General features: G+C 43.6%; 1 protein-coding gene across 2 annotated transcripts in view; it reads right to left on the reverse strand.

The window, feature by feature from the left end:
• Nucleotides 1-7,265: 7,265 nt before the first annotated feature.
• RXRA (retinoid X receptor alpha) overlaps nucleotides 7,266-27,702 on the reverse strand; it is a 257,109-nt gene continuing 236,672 nt past the window's right edge. For both annotated transcript variants that reach the window (XM_030207681.1, XM_030207682.1), the window contains 6 exons: nucleotides 20,337-20,506; nucleotides 16,191-16,320; nucleotides 14,346-14,478; nucleotides 13,104-13,195; nucleotides 12,816-12,921; nucleotides 7,266-11,100 (listed from right to left, as the gene is read on the reverse strand). In XM_030207681.1, the coding sequence (XP_030063541.1) occupies nucleotides 10,953-11,100; nucleotides 12,816-12,921; nucleotides 13,104-13,195; nucleotides 14,346-14,478; nucleotides 16,191-16,320; nucleotides 20,337-20,506 (779 nt within the window). In that variant the 3' untranslated portion in view covers nucleotides 7,266-10,952. The remainder of the gene's footprint in view (nucleotides 11,101-12,815; nucleotides 12,922-13,103; nucleotides 13,196-14,345; nucleotides 14,479-16,190; nucleotides 16,321-20,336; nucleotides 20,507-27,702) is intronic.

Here is a 27,702-nt window from a genome sequence, read left to right on the forward strand (position 1 = left end):
CTATCATTTTTTTTCAATGATCCGGAAAACTTTTATTTCATTTGTAGTCTGCCATCTCACTAGTTGTTCCTATTTCTGAAGAGTCAGAATGTGCTTTTATGTAAACAAAACAGGACATTTCAACACAACATTGCTGGTCTTGATCATCTGGCACAATTATGAAATAGAGCACCAGTAGGACAGGACTTAGGAGCAATGATGGGGTCACTGCTAAGCCAACGTTCTCAGAGCTGAGCAAACTGAAGGGTGGAGCAACCAGGTGTAATGGCATCAGAACCCAGGGAACAGGGGCTTTTTATTCACAGTTGTAGCCTGGCCTGTCTTATTGATGGAGCTTGTGGCTAGCATTTGTTGTGCACTACTGAAAACTTTAATGCCTTATTCCCCCCCCCCCCACCCCCACCCCAAAACAAAACAACAATGAAATAACATGAAAACAAAGAAGTAAGTTACAAACCTTGCACGGAGCAGGTGAGAATGAGGGCTCTTCTTTTCTGTCTTTCAACAATGTTCCAGTCCCTGAAAGGACATTTCCTGGAGCCTTGATTCAGATGTGAGAGACCTTCTGGAAAGTTATTTCAAATTCCAAGCAGATTATGAGGGTTATTTTAGAAGCCTCTCTATGTATAAATGGCAATTTCAAAAAGCTGCTATTTACATATAGAGATCCACACCATGCAGTGATTTCAAGGAGGTGTGGTTTAAACAAGTCAAAAATTTACAGGAGTAGTCTTCATTTTATAAAGGGAATGCACATTTATGGGGGGAAAATAATGTCCTTGCTGGATTTTACACCAGCTGAAGGCATAAATGGATTTTTAAAGTGCTCATTTTGGCCATTCTCCTTAAACCCCTGCAGATTATTTCCACTGAAGAAAAATAAAAATTGCACCCTCACTACTTAGAGGCATAGCTATCAATGTGGGCTACAGTTAAGATCAGTTATTTTACCACAAGTATGCTATTTTAGCATACTTGCCCCACTTTATGCAATGAGATCTAGTTACTAATAACTGGGGTTAACAGTAAAATAGCACATCTTACTGATAGCCCATGTTGATAACTTCCCCCCTTACTTAAGAAAAAAAAATGTCTCTAAAAATCAAAATCACTGCTATCTAATATAATAATTTGTACCATCAATGATGTTCCATGGTTGGTTGGCTGTCTGGGTTCATAATATCCTGACGTCAGCAAGCCTCCAGCGTTCCATTCCCTCTCACTGTCCCACCCTCGCATAAAGATGAAATACGTCAGAAGGCGGAACAGTGAGAGGGAAGGGAACGCTGGAGGCAAGCTGACGTCAGGATGTTACAAATGCAAGCAAGAGAAGTGAAGGCAACAGAACGCTGGACATGGAGGGAAGGACAGAATCAAGGGACATCGAGGGGAGGGCAGGGCAGAGGAGAATCGACATGGATGGGATGGGAGGAGAGGAGAGAATCGCGGGACATGGATGGGAGGGCAGGGCAGAGGAGAATCGTTGGACATGGAGGGGATGGGAAGCAAGGGGAGAATCGCAGGACACGGAAGGAAGGGTGGGGCAGAGGAGAATCGCTGGACATGGAGGGGAGGCAAAGGCAGAGGAAAATCACTGGACATGGAAGGGAGGCCAGGGCAGAGGAGAATCGCTGGACATGGAGGGGAGGTCAGAATCGCGGGACACGGAGGGGAGGGCAGTGCAGAAGAGCATCGCTGGACATGGAGGGGAGGCCAGAATCGCGGGACACGGAGGGGAGGGGAGGGCAGGGCAGAGGAGCATCGCTGGACATGGAGGGGAGGCCAGAATCGCTGGACATGGAGGGGAGGCCAGAATCGTGGGACACTGAGGGGAGGGCAGTGCAAAGGAGAATCGCTGGACATGGAGGTGAGGCCAGAATCGCGGGACACCGAGGGAATGGCAGGGCAGAGGAGGATCGCTGGAAATGGAGGGAAGGCCAGAATCGCGGGACACGGAGGGGAGGGAAGAATTGCTGCACATGGAGGGGAGGTCAGAATCGCGGGATATGGAGGGAATGGGAGGGGAGGGAAGAATCGCTGGACATGGAGGGGAGGGCAGGGGAGAGAGGAGAAATCGCTTTGACGAGAGCCTTAAAAACATAATTACCATTACAAGATAGCCTTACTAACTTTATACTAGTCTATATATATAAAAGGCAAGACCAACGTTCTATGAAGCCTCCAGCCGGAAGTGTGAAGCGCCAGAGATATCCGGTTTGCCATGAGTGAAGGAAAACAGCACAGCACGAAATCCCTCTCTCTGTAACAGTGAAGGACTCAGAGGGGGAGGGGAGAGAGATGCCCTCACTCTCTCTGTAACACAAACACAGAACAGCAGGAAACTTAACACTGAAGGACTGGACTGGAAGGGGGGGGGGGAGGGAGACAGGGCAGAGGGCAGGGACACACACTCCCACATGCACACTGTGAAGAAAACCTTGCTAGCCCCCGTTTCATTTGCATCAGAAACGGGGCTTTTTTACTAGTATTTAATAAAACTTGTGCCAAGTTATAGGACAATCAAGCCATTGTGACATCACTGATGAGGTTGGCTCTTAGATATTGGTGTAATAAAGCATTATGATGTCACAATATCAGCTCTGGTTACCAAAGACTGAAACTCTTCACACTAAGGGGGGCGGGGAGAAGTTATCAATGTAGGCTACCATTAAGATGTGTTATTTTACCACTAACTTGTGGTATTGTACTTTTTTATGTAATGAGACCCATTTACTAATAACCTGGGTTAACAGTATCATAATAGGTCTTTAATGGCAGTACTGATATATCTAGGTTTGTAAAATAGGACAGTGCCATGTGAAAGCTGCCAGGTTTGTGTTGCTCATTTTTTCTGCATATATATATATTTTCTTTTTCTCTTTTCTCTCTCTCTTCCTCTTTCCTTCTGCTTCTTTTAATTGCCTGTTGATGACTTGTACTGTAAACAGCATAGAAGCCATGTGTTTGGCCCTTTTGTTGTATATCTAGATTCTGTAAATAAATAAATACATTTGTGCAATGGCTGTTCTCTCTGTGCACACCAGCAATACACATGCACTTCTGAAACTCATTATAGGTAGTTTGCAAAAGGCTCCGCATTCAGCAGAACCTTTTGTAAAATGCCATTGGAATTAAGCGCATACTGGCCTAGACAACTGAATTCTGATTTAAATGTTCTTTGTAAAATGGGCCTTCACATCAGCTGAATCCCTCTTTTCCAGCTGTTTAATGTCAGCTAACAGGAGTCATACACAGAGAACCCAGCTGTCTCCTAACACCTCATGTCAGCTCTTTTCCAACATATCTTTATCTGCACTAGATACAATGGAGAACATTCTATCTTGTGCTGTGAGATCCTGCAGGAACCTCCAGAAATCTGACCTATACAGTGGAGCACGTTCTCTGCAGTGCTGTGAGACCCTGCAAAAACCTCCAGAAATCAGACTGACATACAGTGGAAGGTATTTTTCTCTTATGCTGTAAGATCCTACCGGAACCTCCAGAAATCTGGCTTACATGCAGTGGATTTTAAAAAAACTACTTCAACCAATAGATATACGGTCATTAAACAAGGGTATTTCCCTCGTGGTAGGTATGGTCTCGGTACACTGTAGGATACTCAGTATGTCTGAATGGTATGCAAATTTACTTGAAAACTTTAACTTCCTGTGTACCTTCCAATGTACTTTATACACTATGGTGTCCCTGCCAGTTAGTCTATTTTGGGAAAACCATTCGCCCATTAAAATTTCGATTAACAAAGCAGCGTAGTCATCTCCGGTGTGGGTATCATTCCGCTCCGATAGAAACACGTTTGTAAAGGCAACATGACTTTATGCAATTGCATTTCTGTGTTCTAGAAAAAGTAACATTGTTGCATAGAGGACGAGACATCAATAAGTTATTAATACTAAAATAGTGTAGATGGATTTTCAAATTAAATTGTTTGGAGCCAGGTGTTCTAAACTGGGAAACAGACTGGCAGTAAATCTTAACCAATAATGGGTGTTTTGCATAGCACATAGATGTCTTTCTGATATAGGCATCATTTTTTATGAACTAACTTATGCCATGAGCTGATGGCAGAAGTTTGAGCTAACCCGTAGGAATCTTTTGTAAGCAGGGGTGTAGCTATGTGGGGCCATGGGGGCATGGGCCCCCACAGATTAAGCCCTGGCCCCCTCTACAATTGACCCCCCCCCCCCGCTGCCAACCCCCCCCCCCCCCACCACCACCCATACCTTGTTTGCTGGTGGGGGTCCCCAACTCCCACCAGCCGAAGAGTCTTCTTCAGCACCGGTTGACTCCGGCACCTTCGTTGTGTGATAATCTCTTTCTCATGCCTTACGTCCTGCACAGGGCTACATACAGCACGTGCACGGTGTAGGACGTCAGGAGTTTGAAACAGATCATCACACAGCGAAGGTGCCAGAGTCGACCGGCGCTGAAGAAGACTCTTCGGCTGGCGGGGGTTGGGGACCCCCACCAGCAAACGATAGCTAGTGTCGAGGGGGAGGGTTTTTGCTGTGGCGGCGGCGGTGGTGGGTTTGCGGTTGCGGCGGTGGGGGTCCAAAGTGGCGGGGGGTTGGTGGCAGCAGGAGAGGTGGCTAAACAGTGCCCTCCCACCTCAGGGCCTGGCCCCCCTTCCACCGAGGTCTGGCTACACCCCTTTTTGTAAGTATCCTATATAATAAAACGCACCTCCAACGTTCTGAAACACTGAAAGTGAAGTCTTCAAGCCTTGAAGCATTCCTGCAGCGTTCCGGAACTACGTGTCGTCAATTGAGGAGATGGAGCCTTACAGAGCGCACGAATGCTTCAAGGCTTGAAGGCTTCACTTTCTCACACACACACACTCACTCTCTGTCTCTCACATACACTCTCTCTCTCTCACACAGACTCACACACACACTCTGTCTCTCATACACTCTCTCTCTGACACAAACACACACACACACACACTGTCTGTGTGTCTCTCTCTCACTCATTCTCTCTCACATACACCTCTCTCACCCACACACTCTCTCTCAAACATACATACTCCGAGGAAAGGGGGCATGGAACACGCTGGGGAGGAGAGGGAGGGGGGCATGGAACTTGGAGGGAAGGGGGGACCAAGAACTTGGAGGAGAGGAGAGAGAGAGGGAGGGAGGAGAGGAGAGAGAGGCAAGGGAGAAGGCCTGCACCTCGGAAGGAAGGGGGGCCTGGAACTCGGAGGGGAGGAGAGGGAGGGAGGGAGGGAAGGAGGGGGTCATGGAACTTGCAGCCCCACACACACACACTCACTCTCTGTCTCTCACATACACTCTCTCTCACACTATCTCTCTCACACACATACACTCTCTCACATACACTCTCTCTCACACACACACACCCACTCTCACACACACATACACTCTCTCACACACACTCTTTCTCTCTCTCTCTCTCTCTCTCTCTGACACAAACACACATACACTCTGTCTGTCTGTCTGTCTCTCTCTCACTCACTCATTCTCTCTCACTCACACACACACACACACACTCCATCTCTCACACACACTTTCTCTCTCACACACACTCTCTCTCTCTCTCTCTCTCAAACATACACACTCCGCGGAAAACCTTGCTAGCGCCCATTTCATTTGTGTCAGAAACGGGCCTGTTTTACTAGTTGTAACATAATGCGCTTGTAGTATTTTTGAGATTTTTGTAATTGAATGTGTCTAATTGGGAACCTTTCTTAGGTTTAGTGATTGATACATATTTGGGAACTCCAGAAGCAGGCTTGATCACCGAAATGCTTGGTGTTCATTTCAGCACAAATTAGTGAGTGTTGAGAAGTAATTAATCTTCACAGTTGTTCAACAATAAAGTTAAATGCTACAAGAGATTGCTGTTGGTCTGTTGTTATGGAATAAGTATTTTTAGGATTTGAAAGAGATATTAAAGGTGATGGTAAGAGAGGCTGTGTAGGTTGGAGGCTTGTGATGGGATGGCATGAGAGGCATAATAACTAAAGAGAAGTAACACCTAGATATCTAATGCTTCTTTCCTTTAGAAACTGATTTAGAGGTATATTTTGAAAGAAAAATATTTTTTAAAAAAAGCTTTGTTCTGAGGTGAGGATTCCAACCTGAAAGGCTTTGCTTAATACAAGATTATCTCTACTTCAGGAAGCAGGTGAAAGCTTGGCTCTTCAACCAGGCCTTTAATGGAAGAAGTAACTAACTTGTTAGTCTCACTCACACACACAAAGACTGACTCGGGGTGCACATACTGTAGCAGGACATGTTTATCCACTCCTACTCCAGCTGAGATAATATTTAACCATCTCTCTGGCCTCATGTGCAACTTTCTTTAAATCAATCACCTTACTTTCTAATTCTTCCTACTTTCTTACATGTACATGTTACTTCTTTGCTTTACCCTTCACTATCAATTATAATGCTCTATTACGTATTGTGTTGACATTCTAAGTAGTATACCCTGCCATACTTTGTATTGTTATTTGAATATTTTTACTACTGTAATTGCCTGTTGCTCGTTTGATCTATTCTTACTGTACACTGCCTTGAGTGAATTCTTTCCAAAAAGGCGGTAAATAAATCCTAATAAATAAATTTTAAATTCTTCAAAGTGATTTAAATACATGTAAAAGTATGTAATTTAGTTAAGATATAAGTAATATAGACACAGGTGGTTTGATTTGTGGTTGAAGTAGTTTTGTGGTGTGTTTACATACAGTGGTGGAATCCTCTCCTGTGCTGTGAGGAACCTCCAGAAATCTGACTTACATATGGTGGAGGACATCATCTTCTGACACTGGTGATCCTGTAGGCAAAGGGAGGCATCCTGTGCTTGATTTTACCACTTTTTATTTTAGGTGCTGTATCAATGGAAAATACAAGATCACTTTATGACAGACAAAGTAATAACAAGGGCTGACCAGAAGATGGCGCTCTGATGACTGATTTATTTTAAACATAGTGACAACATTTGGAATTTCCTTTCGCTGTTGCAGTAAGAAAAGAGTAAAAAGCAGCCACACAGAATCTGAGGGGAAGGAAACTTGAATTGCTTTTAGACCACCAATGTGTTTACAATGCTAGCACTGTCTATCAGATAAAAGGATGCAAATAGCATTCATCATTCACAGTTCTTTCTGCGTGTTTGAAATCAGTATGAAGTCATTCACCTATGGTAAAATGATGGAGCTCTGATTTTTCCAAATGAGCAAGACAATTATAATAATTCAGATGGAGGAATGAAACAAAACACATTCATTTTCAAATTCTTACTGCAGAAATTTTAATATACAGCTTTTGCAAAAAAAAATGTTGAAAAGAGAGCTCTCTCGCTTATTCACCTCAAAATTTCAACATTTACATGTAGAGAGATCACACAACATTCTGTGACAGCGGAAACACAAACAGAAAAAACCATCTCAGAATACAACCAGGGATAAAATTACATTCGTACAAAAATAGAAATTTTTTTTGATGCTTTAGACATTTTTTTTCTTAAGCTTTTCTCTCCCTTTATCTTTCATTTTTTTTAAAATTAGTTAGAAGGTTTAGCTGTGATGTTGTATAGCTAAGGCCTCGCTATGGTCATCAGGGATTGCTAAAGCTATTCAGAATTTACACCACCTGCAACGGTAGCAGCATCTGAAAATAGATGCAGTTTCTTGCATTATCACCCATATTCCCCACCCCGCCTCCCAGCCCTGTTCATTCTGGACCCTAACTTCAGCCAAGGAGATATTCCCAGGCCTTACTTTCCTCGAGAGAGCCGGGAAAAAGAAATTACAAAGAAGGAGGTTTTCAAGAACAAAAACAACAACAACAAAAAACAATAATAATAAATGTGTAATTACTGAGGTTACTTTATGTATATTTGAGTGTGTGTATATATACAGTATATATCTACAACACGTATATGAATACACACACGCGTCTGTACAAAAGAACATACCATGCACTGTAACTCCATGATGGGGACAGCAGCAGCTGCTTAGCTACTCAGAATTGCTTGGCGCAGAGTCTGGCGATGCTCAAGGACTGTGGATATTATGTTTGGAGGCAGAGATTTCTAGCTTATTCCTCAGTGAGGTATACAGTGCAGCCCACTTGCAAGGATGTCCCAGAAGTCCTGCTGCCAATGGGCAAGGACATTGAGGCCTAGCATTCAATAGCTGATTTATGGGACATTTGAGGAAATTGTGGAACATTTCAGAAAGCCCTTGTGAAAGGCACTGAACAGCACAGATTTTTTTTTTGTCTCGGATAAGAGTGCACGGGAGTCTACCTTAAAGGTAAAACTGTACTTCCAAATTCACTATCACTGGCCCATGGGGAGTGTAAGAGGCTCTCGTCCTGGTGAACAATCAGCTGCAGAACATGGGACACTACAAGGAATAGCAATGAACAGTTTTCTGTTTGGTGAATGCTCCATATTCTTCTAACATCAAGTCCAAACTCACTGGAAATTATCCTCCTACGAAGGGAACCTATACTGCAAAAGTGAGACTGGGGAGGAGGGAGGGTGATATCAGTACTATACTGGCACCAAAAACCAGCATTTAAGAGATGGATTAGCATAGGCAAGTGCCACCACAAACCTCTACACAAGTAGGCAGGTCTGCATTAAAAGCTTGTATTGGGTCTATAGACTTCAGCCTGCAGTCCATGCATTACCCAATACCAAAGGCAAGAAAGTGCATAGGGATTAGCTCCCTGACTAGCCTGGCTCCTCAGGTCAAGATCTGGCTTTTTAATTTATACCTTGGAGCTCCCTACTTCCTCTGTCTGGTTGAAGTGCTCTTCTGGAAATATAGTGCTATAATGTTTTTATTAAAATGTATTTAATTCAAAGGGGTTCACTATAACGCCTCTGCAGGTAAAGTAATCAGCACAGAAATATAATTGTTTACTATTTCTAGAAATCTATCTTAAAATCAACTTAAAGTCTAGAAGCTCAGAATATAAAAACAGAGAAATATCTGTCGACCCTGTGCAGCCTGCTCTCTCCTAGCATCTCACACATCCCCTTGGGCTCAAATGTTGCCCTTAAAGTGTATTCTGTGGCCCAATGTTACAAGCCAATAGAACTTAAAGAATCGCCAGGCAAAGTGCCACAGACCCCTCCAAAGAGTAAGAGCGAAGCAGCTGATGCTTGTGCTATCTTTAGAAAAATTAAAGATTGTCCCACCAACAAAAATCACAATTAAAATTAAGATGACCAAAATTTCAACTGAACTAATCCGAGATTATGGAGAGAATACTAAGTGTGAACTGTTAAGTAGCACTCTTCCTTTCTGTTTCCTCATGCACCTACTATAACCCATTTATCACCTCTTCAGACAAATAATGGCTCGGAAATACATGTGAACAAGAAAAAGATTCAAATGAAGCCTACCAAATTTTTGTGCAAAAATCTGGAACTGGATTAGTTTGAGGCTACTGAGGTCATTGGTTTGGGGTGACAGAGGGAGGCATTCCTACCTTAGCTACATTTTGCACTTCTCATCCTAAAACATTGTGGGATTTGTAGCCTTGATGTTTCAATTGCAAACAGAATATACAGTGAAGCACAACTCATTGAAACAAGAGCAAGACACAGAGAGCTAGCCTTAAAGCAGTCATCTGTACACCCGGTTTTTCACAGTAAACAGCAAGACATTACACTTACACATTGTTCCAAAGGGTGTTCAGCAGATGCAAAAATGTAACTTTTGCTATCCTAAACATAGAAATATTTCTAAATGCAGACATATGTGACTTTTGTTGTTTATTTCTGAAAAATCAACTGCACCCTTTGAAAGATCTAAGCCATTATGACTTTCTTATCATGGTAAGTGACTCTCAGTTGATGCTGCTGATTGGCTATTCTAGATGACAATGTTTCACTGAGGGTATTCTCATAGCGGGGTCTCTTACTTGAATACATTGTTGTGGCACTTCTTGGACATGCAGTGTGCATGGGCTACAGAAACGTCCTCTGCATTATGGAAGCCACAGGAACCGCAGCAGCGCCAGTGTATGCTAGAGAGGCTTGCAAGCGCCCTTTCTTAATGATCTTATGACAACAATGTGTGTGTAGCTTCTGGTTTAACAGATGAGCAAGCATTAGAAAGCCTGAGAGGGTTCTGTTCCTATGTGGTAATGTTAGAGTAGGCCTGGACCTAGAACCTCAGCAGCCTCAAACTATAACAAAAATAACGTAAAATTATAAATCTTGCATTCAACTTGGCTCAAGTTTTTTGATTGACTAGCTGTTTCCTAAGAACAAGAATCTTTGGAAAATATATTTAGATTTTGTAGCTTTACATGAAAACAAGGCGACCACTCTCCACTGCCTTGACCTGAAAGAGGGTTCAGGTTGACAGCAAGAGGTATTTCAATTTTATTTCCATTTGTGTCACACTGGGTGAGGAGTGAAGCCCCTCAACTAGTGTCCTCCCCATTTCTTCTGATGCCGAAAAGGACAATATGTGGTAGACCCAGCTGCTTTGGTTTCTGAGCAATATAACAGATGACGGTGCTGTATCTACTTAGTCCTCACATTGTCCTTGTATTCGTCTGCTGAGTCCTCAGTAACTGACACCCAAATGGGAGAAAAGACATCTGTAACTGAAGCTTTACTAATGATAATCCACCCATCCTGCCTCTGATTAAAACATGTAATATTACAGTGGGAGGGTAAATGCGAGGTCCAAAGCTTCCACTCACAGCACTGCAGTTCAGAAGGGCACAGATGCATCTTCAGGTATAGCAAGACAGAACAATTTAAAAGTGCACAAGTCACATGTGAGGAAATTCTGGAGGCATTCTGTATCTGGATCAAAAGCAGAAGAGAAGCAGCGTCTCCAGGCTGTAAAGAAGAGAAGGGGGCACTGGGTGTGGAGAGGTGAAAGTGGAGGGACAGAAAACTCTTGCTCCTTGCACGTCAAGGTGGGACCCAGCCCCTCCTTAAGTCATTTGATGGGGGGCTTCCAGCATCTCCATCAAGAAAGTATCAATGGGTGTGTCTCCTATTAGCTTGAAGAAGAAGAGGTGTTCTAGGCATTTCAGGCCAATAGATCGTAGGGCAGGTAGACGCAGAAGCAGCTTTGCAAACCTGTGGGTAGAAGAACAGGGATGTTTGGTTTCATGATGTGTTTTCTAGTGATATAAGATTGGGGGAACGGATGGTATTACAGAGCTTTTCACTTATAGATCACAAGTTCAAATCTGGTTCAGGGTGGTAGGAATGTATATGAAAGAAGGTGGTTTTCTCAGTCTAGTCTAAAAAGAATCCACGTACGTGGAGAACTCAATAGATCCCACGGCACGTAAAGTGTAAGCAAAAGGGTGGGAATATGAGCCAGGCTATCCAATAATTGGACCTGAAGTTAAGTTTAAAATAAACAAAATTTAATAATATTCAAACAAATAATAATAACACAATTCCACATTAAAAATGACTCGACACAACGTTATGTTTCGGCTGGATGGCCTCCATCAGGAGTCTTGTGGCAAATGACGATGATAAAATATGATCATCAAGTGACGTGATGAAGAGAACTCAAGTCACCAATGAGAAATGTGCAGACAAGGATTTAAAAATGGTCTTTAAAAAGACCGTTTGTTAAATGATCCGTCTGACGCTGCACAATGTAATTGTTTCTGCAAAGTGCAGCATCAGATGGATCATTTAACAAACGGTCTTTTTAAAGACCATTTTTAAATCCTTGTCTGCACATTTCTCATTGGTGACTTGAGTTCTCTTCATCACGTCACCTGATGATCATATTTTATCATCGTCATTTGCCACAAGACTCCTGATGGAGGCCATCCGGCTGAAACACAACGTTGTGTCAAGTCATTTTTAATGTGGAATTGTGTTATTATTATTTGTTTGAATATTATTAAATTTTGTTTATTTTAATCTTAACTTCAGGTCCAATTATTGGATAGCCTGGCTCATATTCCCACCTTTTTGTTTTCTCAGTCTAGTTCCACGGGCCATGGCAAAAGTGTTTGCATTGTGGCCCCCTGTCAGATTTGTTGCATTCTGAATTCCACTGCTCAACTTGTCACAAGGGGGAAAAGGTGCAAAGACAAGCTGTTCACACCGACTTTCAAAATCATCAGCCAACAGGAAGATATTTTAAATCATAACATAAAAACAAATCAATATAATAAATGACAGCTGATAAAGCCCAGCTGGTCTAGCTAGTCTGCCCAGAATATCTTCCAACTGCCAGGCAGAGAAGCTTGGCTGTTTGGACAATAACCATTTTCATCGAGTTTATTTTTGTTTGCTTTCTTGTTTCTTCTCTATCGTCCAACATTTATACTTAATGCAATACCAAGTCCTTTCTCTGCCCTCTCCTTCTCCTGTAGTAATCTAGGCAGCTACCAAAACTAGGGAGGCTGTCACCTGGCAAATCTGCTTATTAGGTCCCATGGCTTTGCTGGATGGCACCTCACCATTACCAGCCTGCCAGTACTTACTCTGTTGGTTTCTAAGTTGCTGGAACCTGATGGTACCAACCTGGCTATCCTATGGCCAGTGGTCTCATTAGCTCATGCATTGGCCTGGCTGCAATTATTCATCCCTTTGCTTTGCTGTCTAAATAATCTCTAAAAAAAAAAAAAAAAAAAGTGGTATCTTCTATCCTACTGACCACTCCAGCTGCAGGGGCCTCTCTCTACCACTACCCACATCTCTAGCTGCATAGAGGACACCACTGATAGAGGATTTATAAGATTTTTGCACGGACAATATCACTGACTGTGTGGTGTAAAACAATGACTGTGGGACTAAGATATCTCTAGCAGAGAACATACCTTCCTGGCTGGTCTGGGTATTTGTGTTTGCAGTATGCCTCCAGTGATGCGTATACTTTCTCGCGCAGTGCTTCCACCTCTACAGGGCTCGAGAGGCCCTTTGAGTCTGAAACATACAAAAAAGAGCATCAAAATGGCAACTCTCAGCTAAGATCACATCAATGAGGAGGGCAACCAACAAGCCTGAGAGTAAAGTCTGAAACCTCTTTAAATGGCTGACCCCCCTTTTATTCCACCTAGCCTCCCTCCATCCAGAAACCCAAGAACTCTTTTAGCCAAGCAGCATACCAGGGTTGAAGAGAACAATTGCTCGCAAACAGCCCAGTTCTGTCTTATCCATCTGCATGTCACGCATTTTGGACACAAGCTCTGTGAGGACTCTAGAAAGAGAAGGCAAGAAATCACTAAATTGGCCTAAAGTACCATTATCCTGGACTTCCAAAGACAAGCAAATGCAAAGGATATATTCACTTCCCCAAAGAAGGTTCCAGAATCCCACAAATCCCACACATTCTACTGTAACAACATTTGTTGTAAAACCAACCAGTCCACTTGTAAGAACATGCTTAGCTGATCTCAAGTGCTTTGATAAGAGAAATGGAAAGTGCATATCTGTTTAAAGATAAAATCAGTCAAGCAAACTCAGACATGGCACCACCTGGACAGTCTCAAGAACCATGATATCAACCATGGAAGCTGAGAGAACAAACTAACCCTCTTTCCTTCTGTTGGGCTAGCCACTTCTCCCCGGTGCTCATACCAAAAGGAGGTAGCTTCGTTGGAAGTTTAGTGAAGGTTTGAGATGAGTTTTCACAAAGTCTGGAATGGACAGAGCAGCCAGTGCTACATACAGAAGATAAGGCAGATGCATGGTCTCAGGGAAGGACAAAGTTTGCTGTCAGGAAACGTCATTAAACTCAACTAGAACAATTATACCAGAACGCTCTGGAATCTTGTGAGGACCAGAAAATAACTGTGGCTGCCCCAGAGTACTAATTAAGTGATGGGCTTCCACTGCCTTCCAAAATTAATTTCAAAGATTAATTAGTGCATGAATTTAGGAATTTTGTCCTTTCTGAGAATAAAGAGCCAATCAACAACCTACTGGCTGAGTTACTCTCCAAAAAGGGATGACACATTCAAAAATTTAATAATCCACCTTTGATTCTACCACATTAATACTGCCAAACAACCAGAGATCATCTAATTCATGGGATCCCTTACCACATACATGAGGGGTTTAGGATGGTTCTTTTGAAATCTACAGGAAATTTGGAGATCCAGGACTACTGAAAGGAAATGGTAATGCTAACTGCCTAAGGCACCAAGCTGGGGGACAGGAGAAGAAGCACATTGCATCACCCTTCGGAGTCCCTCTGTGAATCTGTGAGCAGGCAAGCCCAAAAGAGAAGGTAGGGTGCTGTAAGCACCGTTTGATTGAATCCAGCACCTGCCCTGAACACATAGTCATATGAACATATAGGTGGACAGGTGAATACAAAACCTACTTTATCCAGCATTAACTTTCACCTGTCAAAGATGGCGCCAACTCCTGCACTGTGAGCACTATTCCGATGCACATGTAAACCAGTCGCAAGTAGGATCCCATCTTTCACTGTGATTGAACGGTGGGAGAATGAGGCAATCAGGAGTTCATTCCAGCCTGAAGACAAATTTCAAGAAATAGCACATGATCAGTAAAGCGAACAACACTTACACATAGGGAGGAAAAAGGCGACTGTGTGACCTTTTTACAACTCGTATCTCTCTCTTTTACACCTTGCCACCTGACTTTTCAAAAGAGAGAGTCCCCAGATTTCAGTGGGAAGATCTACACAAAAATACTGTAAGTCAACAGCAAAGTATGTAAATGACTTTTTGAGAGCTCTTTTCTCTGCATAGGTCCAATTCAAAATCATTATAGATAGCTAGTCATAGATGTAATGTTAGTCCAATAAAATGGTCTCACCTACAATGTATTTCCACATATCCTAGTTGTCTAATACTGCAACCATCATACTTTGTTCAAGTTGAAAGAATTAAAAGAAAGCTCTTCTTCTTCTGTGCACTGTGAATTTCAAAATCAATCCAAGGACTAGAGGTGGACCAAGAAATCTTCACAGCCAAATACAAATTGCAGTAATCTTTCAGCACCATAGGTATATCTGTAGTGCTGAATAAAGATTACTGCAATTTCTATAGGGTCTTGTAAACCTCAGTCCACTCTGCACCAACCTAGTCCTTTCTTTAATAAATATAGACAGGTATTTTGGAGGTACGATTGCACTTCAGTTATCTTCCTTAATTTAGTTATTGTTCTGGAAATTTAGAATGGTTCATCAACTACACCCTTATCTTAGGTAAGGGAATCTCAGTACAGTTACTCAGGCTTTGATACTATCACAATTAAACTATTGCAATATGGTGTATTATGGACTACCAAAAAGAGTTGATACAAAATACAGCTGTGTAGTCAGCAGTGTGGTATTAGGAGGTGGATGAAGTTTGGATTTTATAGACAGGTATGTTTTGGTGGGAGGTGGGTTGGGGCATTATTTATGGCTTTTTAATGAGGGGGGTTAGAAATTTGGGGGAGAAGACAGACGAAAGGGTATTTTAACAATGTAATTGATATCATGGCACTATAGGGGCAGAGGGTAGAGGGATGATTTATTTCCTTTTTGTGAATGTTTCAAATTTAATATCTCCATGCTGGACACCTGAAAAAAACTACTCAGTCCTCTTAGCTGTTTTAAAACAAAAATATTTCATGCACATCTGCTCTTCAAAGGCCACTTTAGACTCCAGGGTCACTGCTCATAACACTTTCAGGAGATAATACAGGTCAGACTTGACCTAGATGCTGTACTGCAGTTTTTGAGGCATGACAACACACTCACTCTGTACTACATTGCATCTCTTCAGGTACTGTTATCCAGATACGTGTTTTTGCCTATTGACCAGAGTGGGTTTATCCTTCACCCCTTTCTGAATCATTATTTTCTTTGAATGGGGCCTAAAAATGTATATTTCTCTCCTTCTCCTCTTGGTTCCCCCCACCTGTGCATCACTCTCATCCCACAATTCCAGGCAAGATTTGTAGAAATGGCTGTCAGGCTAGATAATGCTGTTGGCAAAGGTAACAAGAAACACACACCTATATGGAAAAGCCAAATGGGACACCAGTGGTGCATTTCATAGGAGGCCAGTATAACTTAGTGGTCATGACAGTGAGCATTGCTGAAAACTTCATTTCCTGTCACCCACTTCTGTAAGACTGGCCTAAAGGTAGAAGTAAAATGTATACAATAGCTGTTCAAATGTTCCCAGCTCCTGTAGCCTCTATTCCTCTCTCCATTTACAGCGAGCACTTACCTGCCCTCAGAAGGATAACCTGATCATCCAAAGGCAATTCCGAAAAATGAGGGATTCTCTTTGCCCATTCCACTAAAGTGAAGAGTTGCTTGTCTGCAGCTTGACAAATATTGGTCACAGGATCATTGGGCTAGAAAGAGAAAGAGGAAATTAGCAAAGCCCAAGTGAGCGCGAATAGGCCCAGCCTGCCCCTTGCTGGAATAGGGAGAAGAGGGTTTCAGATATGCCTGGGGATGGGTGGGCCTTTGTGTACAATTCTGTTTAACAATGTTTTAGCCCCCCTGCTGCTTACAGAGGGCTGGGGAGGATCCTGTAGTACCTGAGAATGAAGAACTAGAATGGACACACTGCTGAAGAGATGCAAAATTCCTATTAAGTGCCTGCAAGAATCTTTTTTACATATTCACCTACAGACCAAGGAGATCCAAGACTTGTGTGAGCTGTGTTGTATCAAAGGGATTGTCAAGGGTCAGGGAACACAGCAAATGGGAAGTGAATAGTATTAATTGATAAGTGTCTTCTTAGCTTTAGTGATTTGGGTATTTGGGGCCCTGCATATCTGGTCAGTATTGAGTACGGTGTCTTTATCCATTTCTATAACGTTTCCCTGCTCTGTCCACCCCACTGCCACCACCCATGTCCGGTAATAATAGGTACTAGTGCACAGAGAATAAGTAGGCTCACACATCTCAGAGAATGAAAATGGCCTTTAAAATTAATAAATAAATTAATGACGGTGCAGAATTCTGCCCGCTGCTATTCCTTATATGCATGGTATACGACATGCAGCTTCATTAAAGTTTCCCCAGCACACTTAGGAAGACATGTTTGTTTATCTGTCTCACAAAGCTTCCAGGGATGTCTGCTAGTGAGCAACCTGTAAGCTCTCCAGCTTATACTGCCATCCAGACAAATTTTTCAATGGGATCTCCCTTCCCACTGCTTTTCCCAATACTTCATTGCCTCCCCACAGGCTACACTTGTATAGGGCACTTCCAGTGCCGAGGCTCACATTTAGGAGATCCAAGGCACAACTCCAGAGGTTGACTGTAGTAGAAAAGCATTCCTTGAGAAACCAGATACCATGGACTTGACACGGTCCATGTTTTGACAATATGCCTGCTTCAGGAGTCAAAATATCTGTATGAGCAATATGTCACGATTGTGGTCATGACCCCTCTCAGACTCACCTTATTCCCGGCGGTCCGCTTCTGAGCTGGCTTCTGTCTGTTCTTCCTGAGTTAGTCCTGTCTCTGTGTGCTGGCTGCTTCCAGCATGGCTCTGATTACTCCACTATACTGCACCTGTGTGTGTTAAGCCTTTCTGTGCTTCAGTATGCTTTCTGCCTGTGTTTTGGTTTATGTTCCTCTTGCCCTCTGGTGGCCAGACCTGGTGGCTGCATTGGATTGTCTGTGTGCTGTTTCCCATTCCAGACTTCAGCCCAGTCCAGTCCGGATCTTCCGGCCTGCCAGACTTGCTTGTCATGTTTGAGCCTGCACAGCACCCGTAGCTGCCTGGTGATTGCTGCAGCTGAATCTCAGCTGCTGCTGGGCTTATTAGTCATTTGGAAACTCTCTGCCTTGCCTTTGCATCGTCTAAGGTCCCTGGTATGTTGGGGTGCTGGTGCACTTCTGCCTAGTCCAGTTTATAGTCTGTAATTCTTGCCTGATTCTAGTTTAGTCTTTGTATAGCTTCTTGTTCTGATTGCTTGTTTCCCAGTCTTGTTTCTTGTTTGTATGTCTTTGTCTAGTTCTTGGTTGCCTGTGTTTCTTGTTCAGTGGCTGCCTGGCACCTTTCAGTTCTGTCTCCTGTCTATCAGTGTTTGTTCCCTGTTTCAGTGGCTGCTTGCAGCTTTCAGTTCTGTCTCTTGTCTGTCTGAGAGTCCTAGTCTAGTATTTGCCTAGCCTCCCTGTGTATTCTAGTCCCTGTGTGTATCCTGCTGGTATCCAGTTCCGGCCCTGTCCGACAAGTCCTGCCGGCCACCTGCACCCAGGGGCTCAACTCCTGGAGAAGGGTGGCCAGGTGCAGGTGAAGACTAGCCGTCCCTGTCAGAGTTCTGTCTAATCCCTGTGTGGGGTGGTTTTGCCTGCCACTGCCACTCCTCGGCAGTGGCTCAAGGGCTCACGATCCTAGTTCCTGCTTTTGAAAACGTGACACAATATCTGTTGTTTCACAAAATGATAAGTCAAACCAACAAAACTCAAGCTGTCAGAGAAATCGTGCCAATGCACTAATCACACACAGTGCACTTGAGTGTTGTTGGTTTGACTTGTCATTTTGTGAAACAATGGATATAGCTCATACAGACACTTTGACTCCTGAAGCAGGCATATTCTTGCCAAAACACAGACCGTGTCAAGTCCATGGTATCTGGTTTCTCAATAAATGCTTTTCTACTACAATCAGCCTCTGGAGTTGTGGCTGGTTTGATGTCCCTTCCCCACTTCTTCAGCTAATTTGATTTCTTCGTAGGGAATCCTTCCTTGATTTGTCAGGCATTCACATTTAGGAGAACCATTGGACTTCATCTTTGAATCTGTTCTATGTATCCAATATGGCAGTAAAATCCAAAGACTGAGGATATCTGCATTTATTCAGCTTTATCTGGGAAGCAGTGTAATCATTCTGAAGCATTCTGAAGGACTCAATGGACAGAAGATAATATATAGAACTGCAAACTGAATCAGAATAAAAAGAGGCCAGGCAAGTCCAAAATTATCATTGTAATTAATAAAAATAGGCACATCAAAATATGAGAAATAGAAAACATGTCAATATAAACCTTTGAAAACAAAGCATCCAGCGAACAGTCTGTGGATACAGACCCCAGGATTCTATATAAGGCGTGGCAAGTAGCACATGCTAAATTGTGCATGCAACCAATTTACGCACTCTACTCAACTGGGTAACAAACCAATTAGTAATGATAACTGACTGATAACAACCAATTTTCATCACTAATTAGCAGTAATTAGAATTTTACGTGCTTCTTTTTAGGTGTAGATGTGGTTTATAGACTAGCACTAGGCGTGTTATTCCAAAGCGTCTAAATTTTGGATGCCATATACAGAATATGGCCCAGAGTACCTCAAAGTCCCCACCCCCTTTCCTTTCCTCCCCTACTCCTTGCTAGCCAGATGGCATCCCTCTTGTTCCCCCCACCTTCCAACATTTTCAAATCTGCTTCACATGCCATCTCTTGACAAGGAGAAAAACATATTTCCAATAATGGGGCCTTTTCTCCAGTCTTCCACCTCTGTTTAGATGTGAAGCAGATTTTTGATGCCATCAGGGCTTGTTCATCTATACAAAAACCAACATTCAGTTTTCCTAGAATGGGCTGAAAGGAAATATTCATATCAAGTCAATTATCTTTTCCATTCCCTCTCTTTCTTTAACCTTCCTTCTTCCATTTTTGAACTTTAGAATCAATCAGGGAGTGACAGTCAAAATCAGCTGAACCTACATCAAGCCTACAAACTAGAAAAATAAGAGGCAGGAGAGATTTCTTTTCTCTTAAACAAAGAAAAAAAGCTTTAAAATTAGGAAATATATTGCAATATAATTCAAAAATATGCATTTTCAGAGAGGGTTTCCATTAAAAAGATGATTCTTGATTATTCATTCTGGGAGTCAACAGATGGTCATATATGCTCATGCGGAGTTGTCTGCATATCAGAACTTAAGTTCAACAAAGTCTTGAATGTCCAGGCCTTTTTTTTGGGGGGGGGGGTACTCGGGGGTACTGAGTACTGGCATCTTTTACATTTCCTACTAAAATTGACTTATGGTCCCCAAGTATTAATGAAAAAGCCCAGGCATTCTACATCAATGTTGCCTTTTCACAGATTCTATGATGGATTGCCAGGGGCTTAGCTATTGTCGGGCAAGTCCATCAATGATCACCCTACCCCTGAAGGATAGCCTGGAATTTGAGTACCGGCACCTTTTTTTGCTAGAAGAAATGTATTATGAAGGTCTAGAAGTGGGGGAAAGCTATATTCCGGGATGCACATTGTTTTTCTCACCTCACTAATATTATTTACCTTATAAAGTCAATTCAACCCTTCAAAAACTGAATCCTGATCCAAGGACTCTTTCAAGACATTTCAGACTGAGAAAGCGCAAGGAGTCACTGTCCCTTACCGAGTTTGGTGTCAGGCCCATATTTGCTTCAATATAGGTCTCTGTCTTTGGCTCTACTGCCAGCTCAGCTTCCAGAATCTTCTCCACAGGCATGTCCTCATTGGCACTGCTCGTTGACTCCACCTCATTTTCATTCCGATCCTTCCCCCTCTGTCGCTCCTCCTGCACGGCTGCAGCAAACAGAGACCGAAAGAAGGTGTCAGGGTCTGAAAAACTCAATACAAGAAATCTAGGACAAAACCATAGACAGACTCTCATTCCAGAACCTTACAAGGCTCCTCCCCCCAGATATGGTCCTAATCCTTAACAGGTGCCTTTACACAGAGTTTATTTCACAGACCAGCAACCATGTCTATGATTGAATTCAGTGCATTTGAAATGCACTTCATGGAAAATTCATTACAGGCTACACACCATGTAGAATTTCAAACTGACATATGTATTTGGGGATAATTCTGAACGACCTATGTTGTTTTGGGGCACATACACTCATTTATAGCTTACCTTTCAAAATTGCTTACAAGATAAATGCATAGAAAATACAAAGTGCCCCGTGAACCTTTGCACCAGCTCTTTGTGCGGGCAGCTGATTGGGGGCAATGAAAGAGGGCACACATTTAAAAATGCAAATATATGTGCTGTTTTAAGACCCTTTCCCTACCTCTGATAACGTCTTTTCCTGGTTTGGCTAGAAGTACACATGGTTTGACAGTCTATATATAGTCCTAGCCACACTGGGAGGTGTGGGGGGTAATTTCCACCCAGGCCAATCTGCTCAAGTAAACATCTATTTACCCAGTTAAATGGCAATTCTCCCAACTGACAAGTGCAGGGCTGGTCTTAGGGCAAGGCGACCAAGGTGACCGCATAGGGCCTCACGCTCAAGGGGGCCCCGCGCAGTGTGCCTCCGCCCCAACCACCCGAGTTCCAGTCCCCCTCCCTCTGAATTTTAAAAGTTACCTCGTCAGGTTACAGGCAGCGGCAGGCGGCAACAGTGAAAAGTGTGCGAGCTGCTCGGCGCTTCTGGAGCCTTCCCTTCCCTCTCTGAGCTCTGGTCCCGCCCTCATGGAAACAGGAAATGAGGGTGGGACCAGAGCTGAGAGAAAGGAAGGCTCCTGAAGCGCCGAGCTCGCACGCTTTTCACTGCTGCTACCTGCCGCTGCCTGTAACCCAACGAGGTAACTTTTAAAATTCAGAGGGAGGGGGACTGGAGCTGGGAGGGAGGCCTCGGAGGGAGGGGGACCTTGGAGCTGGGAGGGATGGGGCCTCGGAGGGAGGGGGATGGTCCTGGAGCTCGGAGGGGATGGCCCGGGAGCTCGGAGGGAGCTCGGAGGGAGGGGTGGCCGGCCCTGGAGCTAGGGTGGAGGCGGAGCTAGGGTGGGGCAGGGCTAGGATGGGGCCCCATCAAATTGGTCTGCACAGGGCCCCGCACTTGCTAAGACCGGCCCTGGACAAGTGCCTCTTAAAACTACACACAGGCTTGTACACAATGCATACTTTCAGCTAGTTAAAAGGAGGTGACCATGGGGGGCAAGAAGGGCATAGGGGTTGCATTTATACATTTACATTTTCATCTGTACAGATGTTACTTTGCCCCTAAAAGGCAACCCACACAGAGTCAGTGCAAATATATACCGTCGTCAGCCATGTTTTTTATGTACGTTCATTAGACTAGCTCTGTTTTCAAACTGAAACTACCCAGGGAGCTTCCTCGGTGCACATGTTAAAGATGACAGTGGACTTTGCAGCTATGCAGCCTTTTAAACAATGTCTCCATAAAGTGCACAAACACCTTTGCTAAAGTGAGCCCTGAAGCACTCTTCCTGCCTCTTTCATCTTAGCCCAAAATCTGGGCACATTACAATCAGATACCTGGAACTTCAAGGCCCAAAACAGAAAATGCGCACAACAAATCCAGGGAGACCTGTCAGTTTTAAAAAGCACTGCAATGTTTTACAAATCTATAAAGCTGCAGGAAAGGAGAAGGAACGAGAGTGATGTACAGCGATGTGGGGGCAGGGGAGGAAAAACAACCAAGATGAAGAGAAGGAGGAGGAAAGGGATCAATTTATAGGCCCCATTGAAAGAAAACAATCATTCAGAAAGTGTGGGGAGGGATAAACCCACTCTGGTCAATAGACAAAAAAACGTATCTGGTAATAGAGGCACTACCCAGATAGCACCTTTGAATATTTATTTATTTATTAGGATTTATTTACTGCCTTTTTGAAGGAATTCACTCAAGGCAGTGCACAGCAAGAATTAGTCAAACATAAGCAATAGAGAATTACAGCTGTAATAATATTCAAACAACAATACAAAGTATAGCACAGTATGCTACATTACAAGGCCAACACACTACACAATAAAACATAGCCAGCATAGGGTGTAAGCAAAGATGGAACATATAGATAGATAAGAGTAACAGGAGTAAGAAAATAAGGGATAAACAGATCTGAGGTATGACATAACAGATCTGATCAGCCCTTAAAAGTGGTGTATATGTGCCTCTTTATTATAAGAAACATGTTGAACAGATACTTTTGCATGAAATATCTTATTCTTCTTTCAGGAGGTTCACAAGCCTGCAACACTTCCTGCCTTGCTCTCACTTTCTCTTCCCGAATTTATCCATTATTTAGGGTACACTGAACATTTGTTTCTTTTTGCTTTTTTGACTCTGTGGCTCGGCTGACATAACTCATGGAACAGAGACTGCAGAATGTGCAACCTAAGAGTTTACAATAGCCTGAGGGCAATTCTATATAAAGATCGTCCAAATTTGGGCACCAAACCCCTGATTCTATAAAAGATGCTGAAAATTGTGCAAACAAACTTAGGCGCGATCCTGATTTGTGCATGTAATTTAAGAGGATAATGAGCCAATTAGTTCCAATAATTGGCTTTTTAACAAGAAAATATTGGCACTAGTTAGATGTAATTGGGTGTTACGCATCTAAACTTTATGCACAACCCGAAAAAAAGGGGGTACGGAAAGAGGCCAGTCATGGGTGTTCTGGGCCAGAATTGGGGTGTGGCTTTGATTTACACACACAATTACAAAATAAAGGTGCTCCACGTGTAAATTTAGGCGTGGGCATTTGCACACGTTTTCATGGTGCAAAGGGTGGTGCCTAAATTTACATGTGACCATAATGCTTAAGCGCTATTTCTATAAACCGCGCTGATCTTTAGGCGCAGCTTATAGAATAATGCTTAAGCGTGGTTTTTTTCAGCGCTGATTTTTAGGCGCCATTTACTGAGTCTAGTCCCACATGCTGAACGTTGAGTGCAAATACTATAATAATAATTATTATTATTATTATTACTATTATTATTATTAATTTGGATTTTGCTCACACCTTTTTCAGTAATAGCTCAAAGTGAGTTACATTCAGATGCACTAGGTATAAATAGCATCTGGGCACCCAGAGTCCAATATAAAATAAAGCATTTGTGTACTAACATATAGGCACTATCACCAGTGGTGTAGTTGCGTGGAGCCACAGGGGCCTGGGCCCCTGTAGATTTGTCCCTGGACCCCCCTGCTGACAACCCTCTCAACCCCCCCTCACACTGCCAACCCCGCACTGCAGGACGTCAGACTCACAGAAACAGAACGAAGCCTTGCATCGGAAGAAGAGGACCTCGGCTGGCAGGGGTCGGGGTCCCCTGACAGCAAAGGTAGGCGATGGTGGGGGAGGGTTGGCGGGGGGGGGGGGGTCGGCAGCACCGGGGGAGGCTAAAATGTGCCCCCTCACCTCGGGCTCTGGAGCCTCCTCCCACCGAAGTCTGGCTACGCCCCTATCACTTACGCCATGTAGAAGGCAGGCGTAAATGTGAGCGTGTAAATGCTGTATTTTAGCACATAGTTCAAAGTAATTCTATCAGTTATGTATGTAAGTGTGAGACCTGCCCATGCACCTCCCCCTGTGAATGCCCCCTTGCAGTTATGTGCAATACACTCTGGGGAAGATTCATGAAAAAGTGCCAAACTTTACATGCTGGGGTAATGTGCGCTAAGCATACATTTTACAATGGAAGTTTCATGCCTAACTTTAGGCGTGAACACGTACACCATGTGAAAGGGTGGTGGAAGTGGTTGCAGTTAGGAACCTAACCCCTACTATTCTATTATCTGGGCGTCTAAGTCCTACGCATGCCCCTCCCACATCCAGACCCCTAGAAGTTGCGAACAATAGAAATTGAGCGTACAACTATTGCCAATTAACACCAATTTAAGTCAGTAATTGGCTGTTAACTCCAGTCAATTATTAAATTAAGAGTAGAGTGGAAGAATGACCTAGTGGTCTTAGAGAACTGGTCTTGACATCCAGAAGCATCTGGTTCAGATCCCACTGCTGCTCCTTGTGATCTGGGGCAACACACTTAACCCTCTGTTGCCTCAGGTACCAACTTAGGGCTTCTTTTACAAAAGTGCGCTACCAATTCTCAGTGCGGCAAATGAGAGGAAGTCTATTCAATTTCTATGGGCTTCCTCTCATTTGCTGTGTGGGAATCGCTAGCGCGGCTTTGTAACAGAAGCCCTTAGTGGGCCTTTTACAAAAGTGCGTTAGTGTTGTTAGCATGCTAATTATTAGCACGCGCTAAAAACACTATTGGCCTTTGTAAAAGATCCCCTTAGATTGTGAGCCCTCCAGGTAAAGGGAAACACCCAGTGTACCTGAATGTGACTCACCTTGAGCTACTACTGAAAAAGGTGTGAGCAAAATCTAAATAAATACGATGCACATACAAGTAACCTTATTCTATAAGGTGTGTTCACAAGGTTGTGTGCTAAGGCTAGATTCAGTAAATACTGTCCAAATCTACACCGAGTACTATTCTATAAATGGCACCCCAAATTGCATGCTATTTATAGACTAGTGCTTGGAGGTACGAGGATATATACCAACTGAAACATGCTGTAAATCCTGGTGTGTAAGTTAGACACGGATCCCCAGCATTCAGTAATACTGCGTGCTTCTTTAGTGAATGCTCCTGTCCCTCCCGTGGCCATGCCACCTTTTTATATAAAATTCACGTGTAGGTCTTTATAGAACAATGCCTAGCAAGATGCATGCACAAATCCTAATTAGAGCCAATTAGTTGCAATATTTGGTTGTTAGAATCCGATTATTTCTAGTTAATGGTTCGTTACTCAATTAAGTTGGGCGTGCAATTTTGGGCACCATATATAGAATCCGGGGACTTGTGTAAAGTTGGACACCCAATTTGATAGAATTAAGGGGCCTGTGCACTCACATTCTAGAATAGAACGAGATTGTGCAACAAGCTACGGACAGAGCGCTGCCCCTCCTCCTTCCTCATCTCTGGGGTCTCAGCACCATATCTACAGTCTCACCCTTTGACTATCACCAGAGCCCTTACATTTGCAATGCTGTATTCCCTCTATGGTTACTTTTGCAACATACGAAACCAGCCAAACGTTCTTCTAAATCTAAGGGATGTAGATCCTCCACTGTTTCCCGCATTGTTTTGGCATTTCTACAGGAAATACAGTGACTGTTCGCTCTTGTACTGTCAAAGGCTCAGCCTGGACTGCCAGCCATCTTGTACACAACACACAGATCATCCCAGCCCCACAATTCCTGGAGGCCAGGCTGCTGACCAGGAAGGTGGTGATCAGAAAAACAGATCTTTGCCTTTAGAGGAGTCTTAGTACTAGGACAACGGTAGGACTCGGGTAAACTGGCAGAGCTGTTCAGAGGCGGGGAGGAGGTTTCAGTACTGGCATAGTAGCTGGTGATACAGTTCAAGATTTTCTTCTTCTTTTTTTTTGGCCTGATAGCCTAATCCCACTTATTTGGGCTTCCGTCTTTGGAGCCTTTTATTCATTCACCTATTTTGTATCTCCCTCCCAAATCACTTAGGAGCCCTTTAACTAAGGCGCCCTGAAAAGTGCCCTGAACTGGTGTAGGCGTGTGTTTTGGACGCTCGCGGGTAAAGTTTTCAGCGCGTCTGGAAAAAATTAAAACCAGTGCGCATCCATTTTCGGCATGATATCTTACCGCCACCCACTGGCTTAGCGGTAAGGTCTCATGCACCAACCGGGTGGTAAGCGGCCATTACACGTAAACTGCTGGGTAAGCGCCAAGCGGTAGAAAATATATTTCTACCATGTGTTTTGGACGCGTGTCAAAAATGGAATTACCACCCGGGGCACGCGGTAGCTGGGCAGTAATTCCAATTTGCCGCACATTCAACATGTATAGGCGCCTATGCGCCTTAGTAAAAGGACCCCTTAGTGCAGTCACTGCAGACAGTCCTCAGCCAGGAGTAAAGTTCTATACCTGCTTCTGGTGCCCTAAATTGAGCCACTAGGTGTAGTTACTGAGCAGAGATAGTGACTCCCTCCCCCCAAAAGGACTCTGAGCATTTCCAGGGCAGTCAGCTATGGTCAGCTCCAACCAGAATATGTTGGTTCCCCTGAGCCAGTGGACCAGCCTTTCAGGACAAGAGGGAGGGGCATGAGGAAGTTTCTAATTCAGTTCTCCAGCATTTGTGAACTAAATAAACTTTGCCCAGTCAGGGATGGATATTTAAAAGTAACTTATACTGTTCATGGGTATTTATTAATTTACATCAAGTTTACCAAGTTTATTCAGGACTTTCTATCCAGCCCATCAAACATATTATTGGAGTGGCTTATTATCTGAGTAGCTTACAATCTAAATAAAAGAACTGAAAGCAGTGAAAAATAGCCTGACAGAGCAGAAAGGGGAAGATGGGCAGAATGACAAATTTTAGACAGAATAGCAGAGGGGGTAGCATACACAAGGAGGGAACTATACTCTAGCATACCTAGGGCGGGGCATTAGAAGCGGTCCACCCCGGGTGCCAGCAGCTAGGGGGTGCACAGACCATGCAAATGCTGTCGGCTCTACCGGTCTCCTGCCCTAGAACAGGAAGTTGACATCTGAGGGGGCAGGGGACGGCAGAGTCGACAGCGTGCACCTGCTCCACACACCCCCTTGCTTGAAGAGGGGTGTACACTGCCTGGGGGTGTACTGCCCACACTCCATCCGGGTGGGGTGCACTGAGCGTGTGCCACACGGGGGGGGGGGGGGGGGAGGTGCGCATTGCCTGGTATATCTTTGACTGGTTTAAAGATAACCGGCTAAGTCTGAATATTGATGTAGCCGGTTATCTTTAAACTGGCCAAAAATAAATCGGATATTCAATGCTGATCACCGGCAATGGCGCAGCATTGAATATTGCGGCTTAGCAACGACCGCAAGAGTTAGCCAATATAACTCCCACGTTCTGAATATCGGCCCCCAAACTTTTAAGATCTATTTTAAATTGTTGAAGAGAAGATTGTAGTCTAAGATGTTGGGGTAGC

The sequence above is a fragment of the Microcaecilia unicolor genome, chromosome 6 (assembly GCF_901765095.1).
Source record: "Microcaecilia unicolor chromosome 6, aMicUni1.1, whole genome shotgun sequence".
NCBI lineage: Eukaryota > Metazoa > Chordata > Amphibia > Gymnophiona > Siphonopidae > Microcaecilia > Microcaecilia unicolor.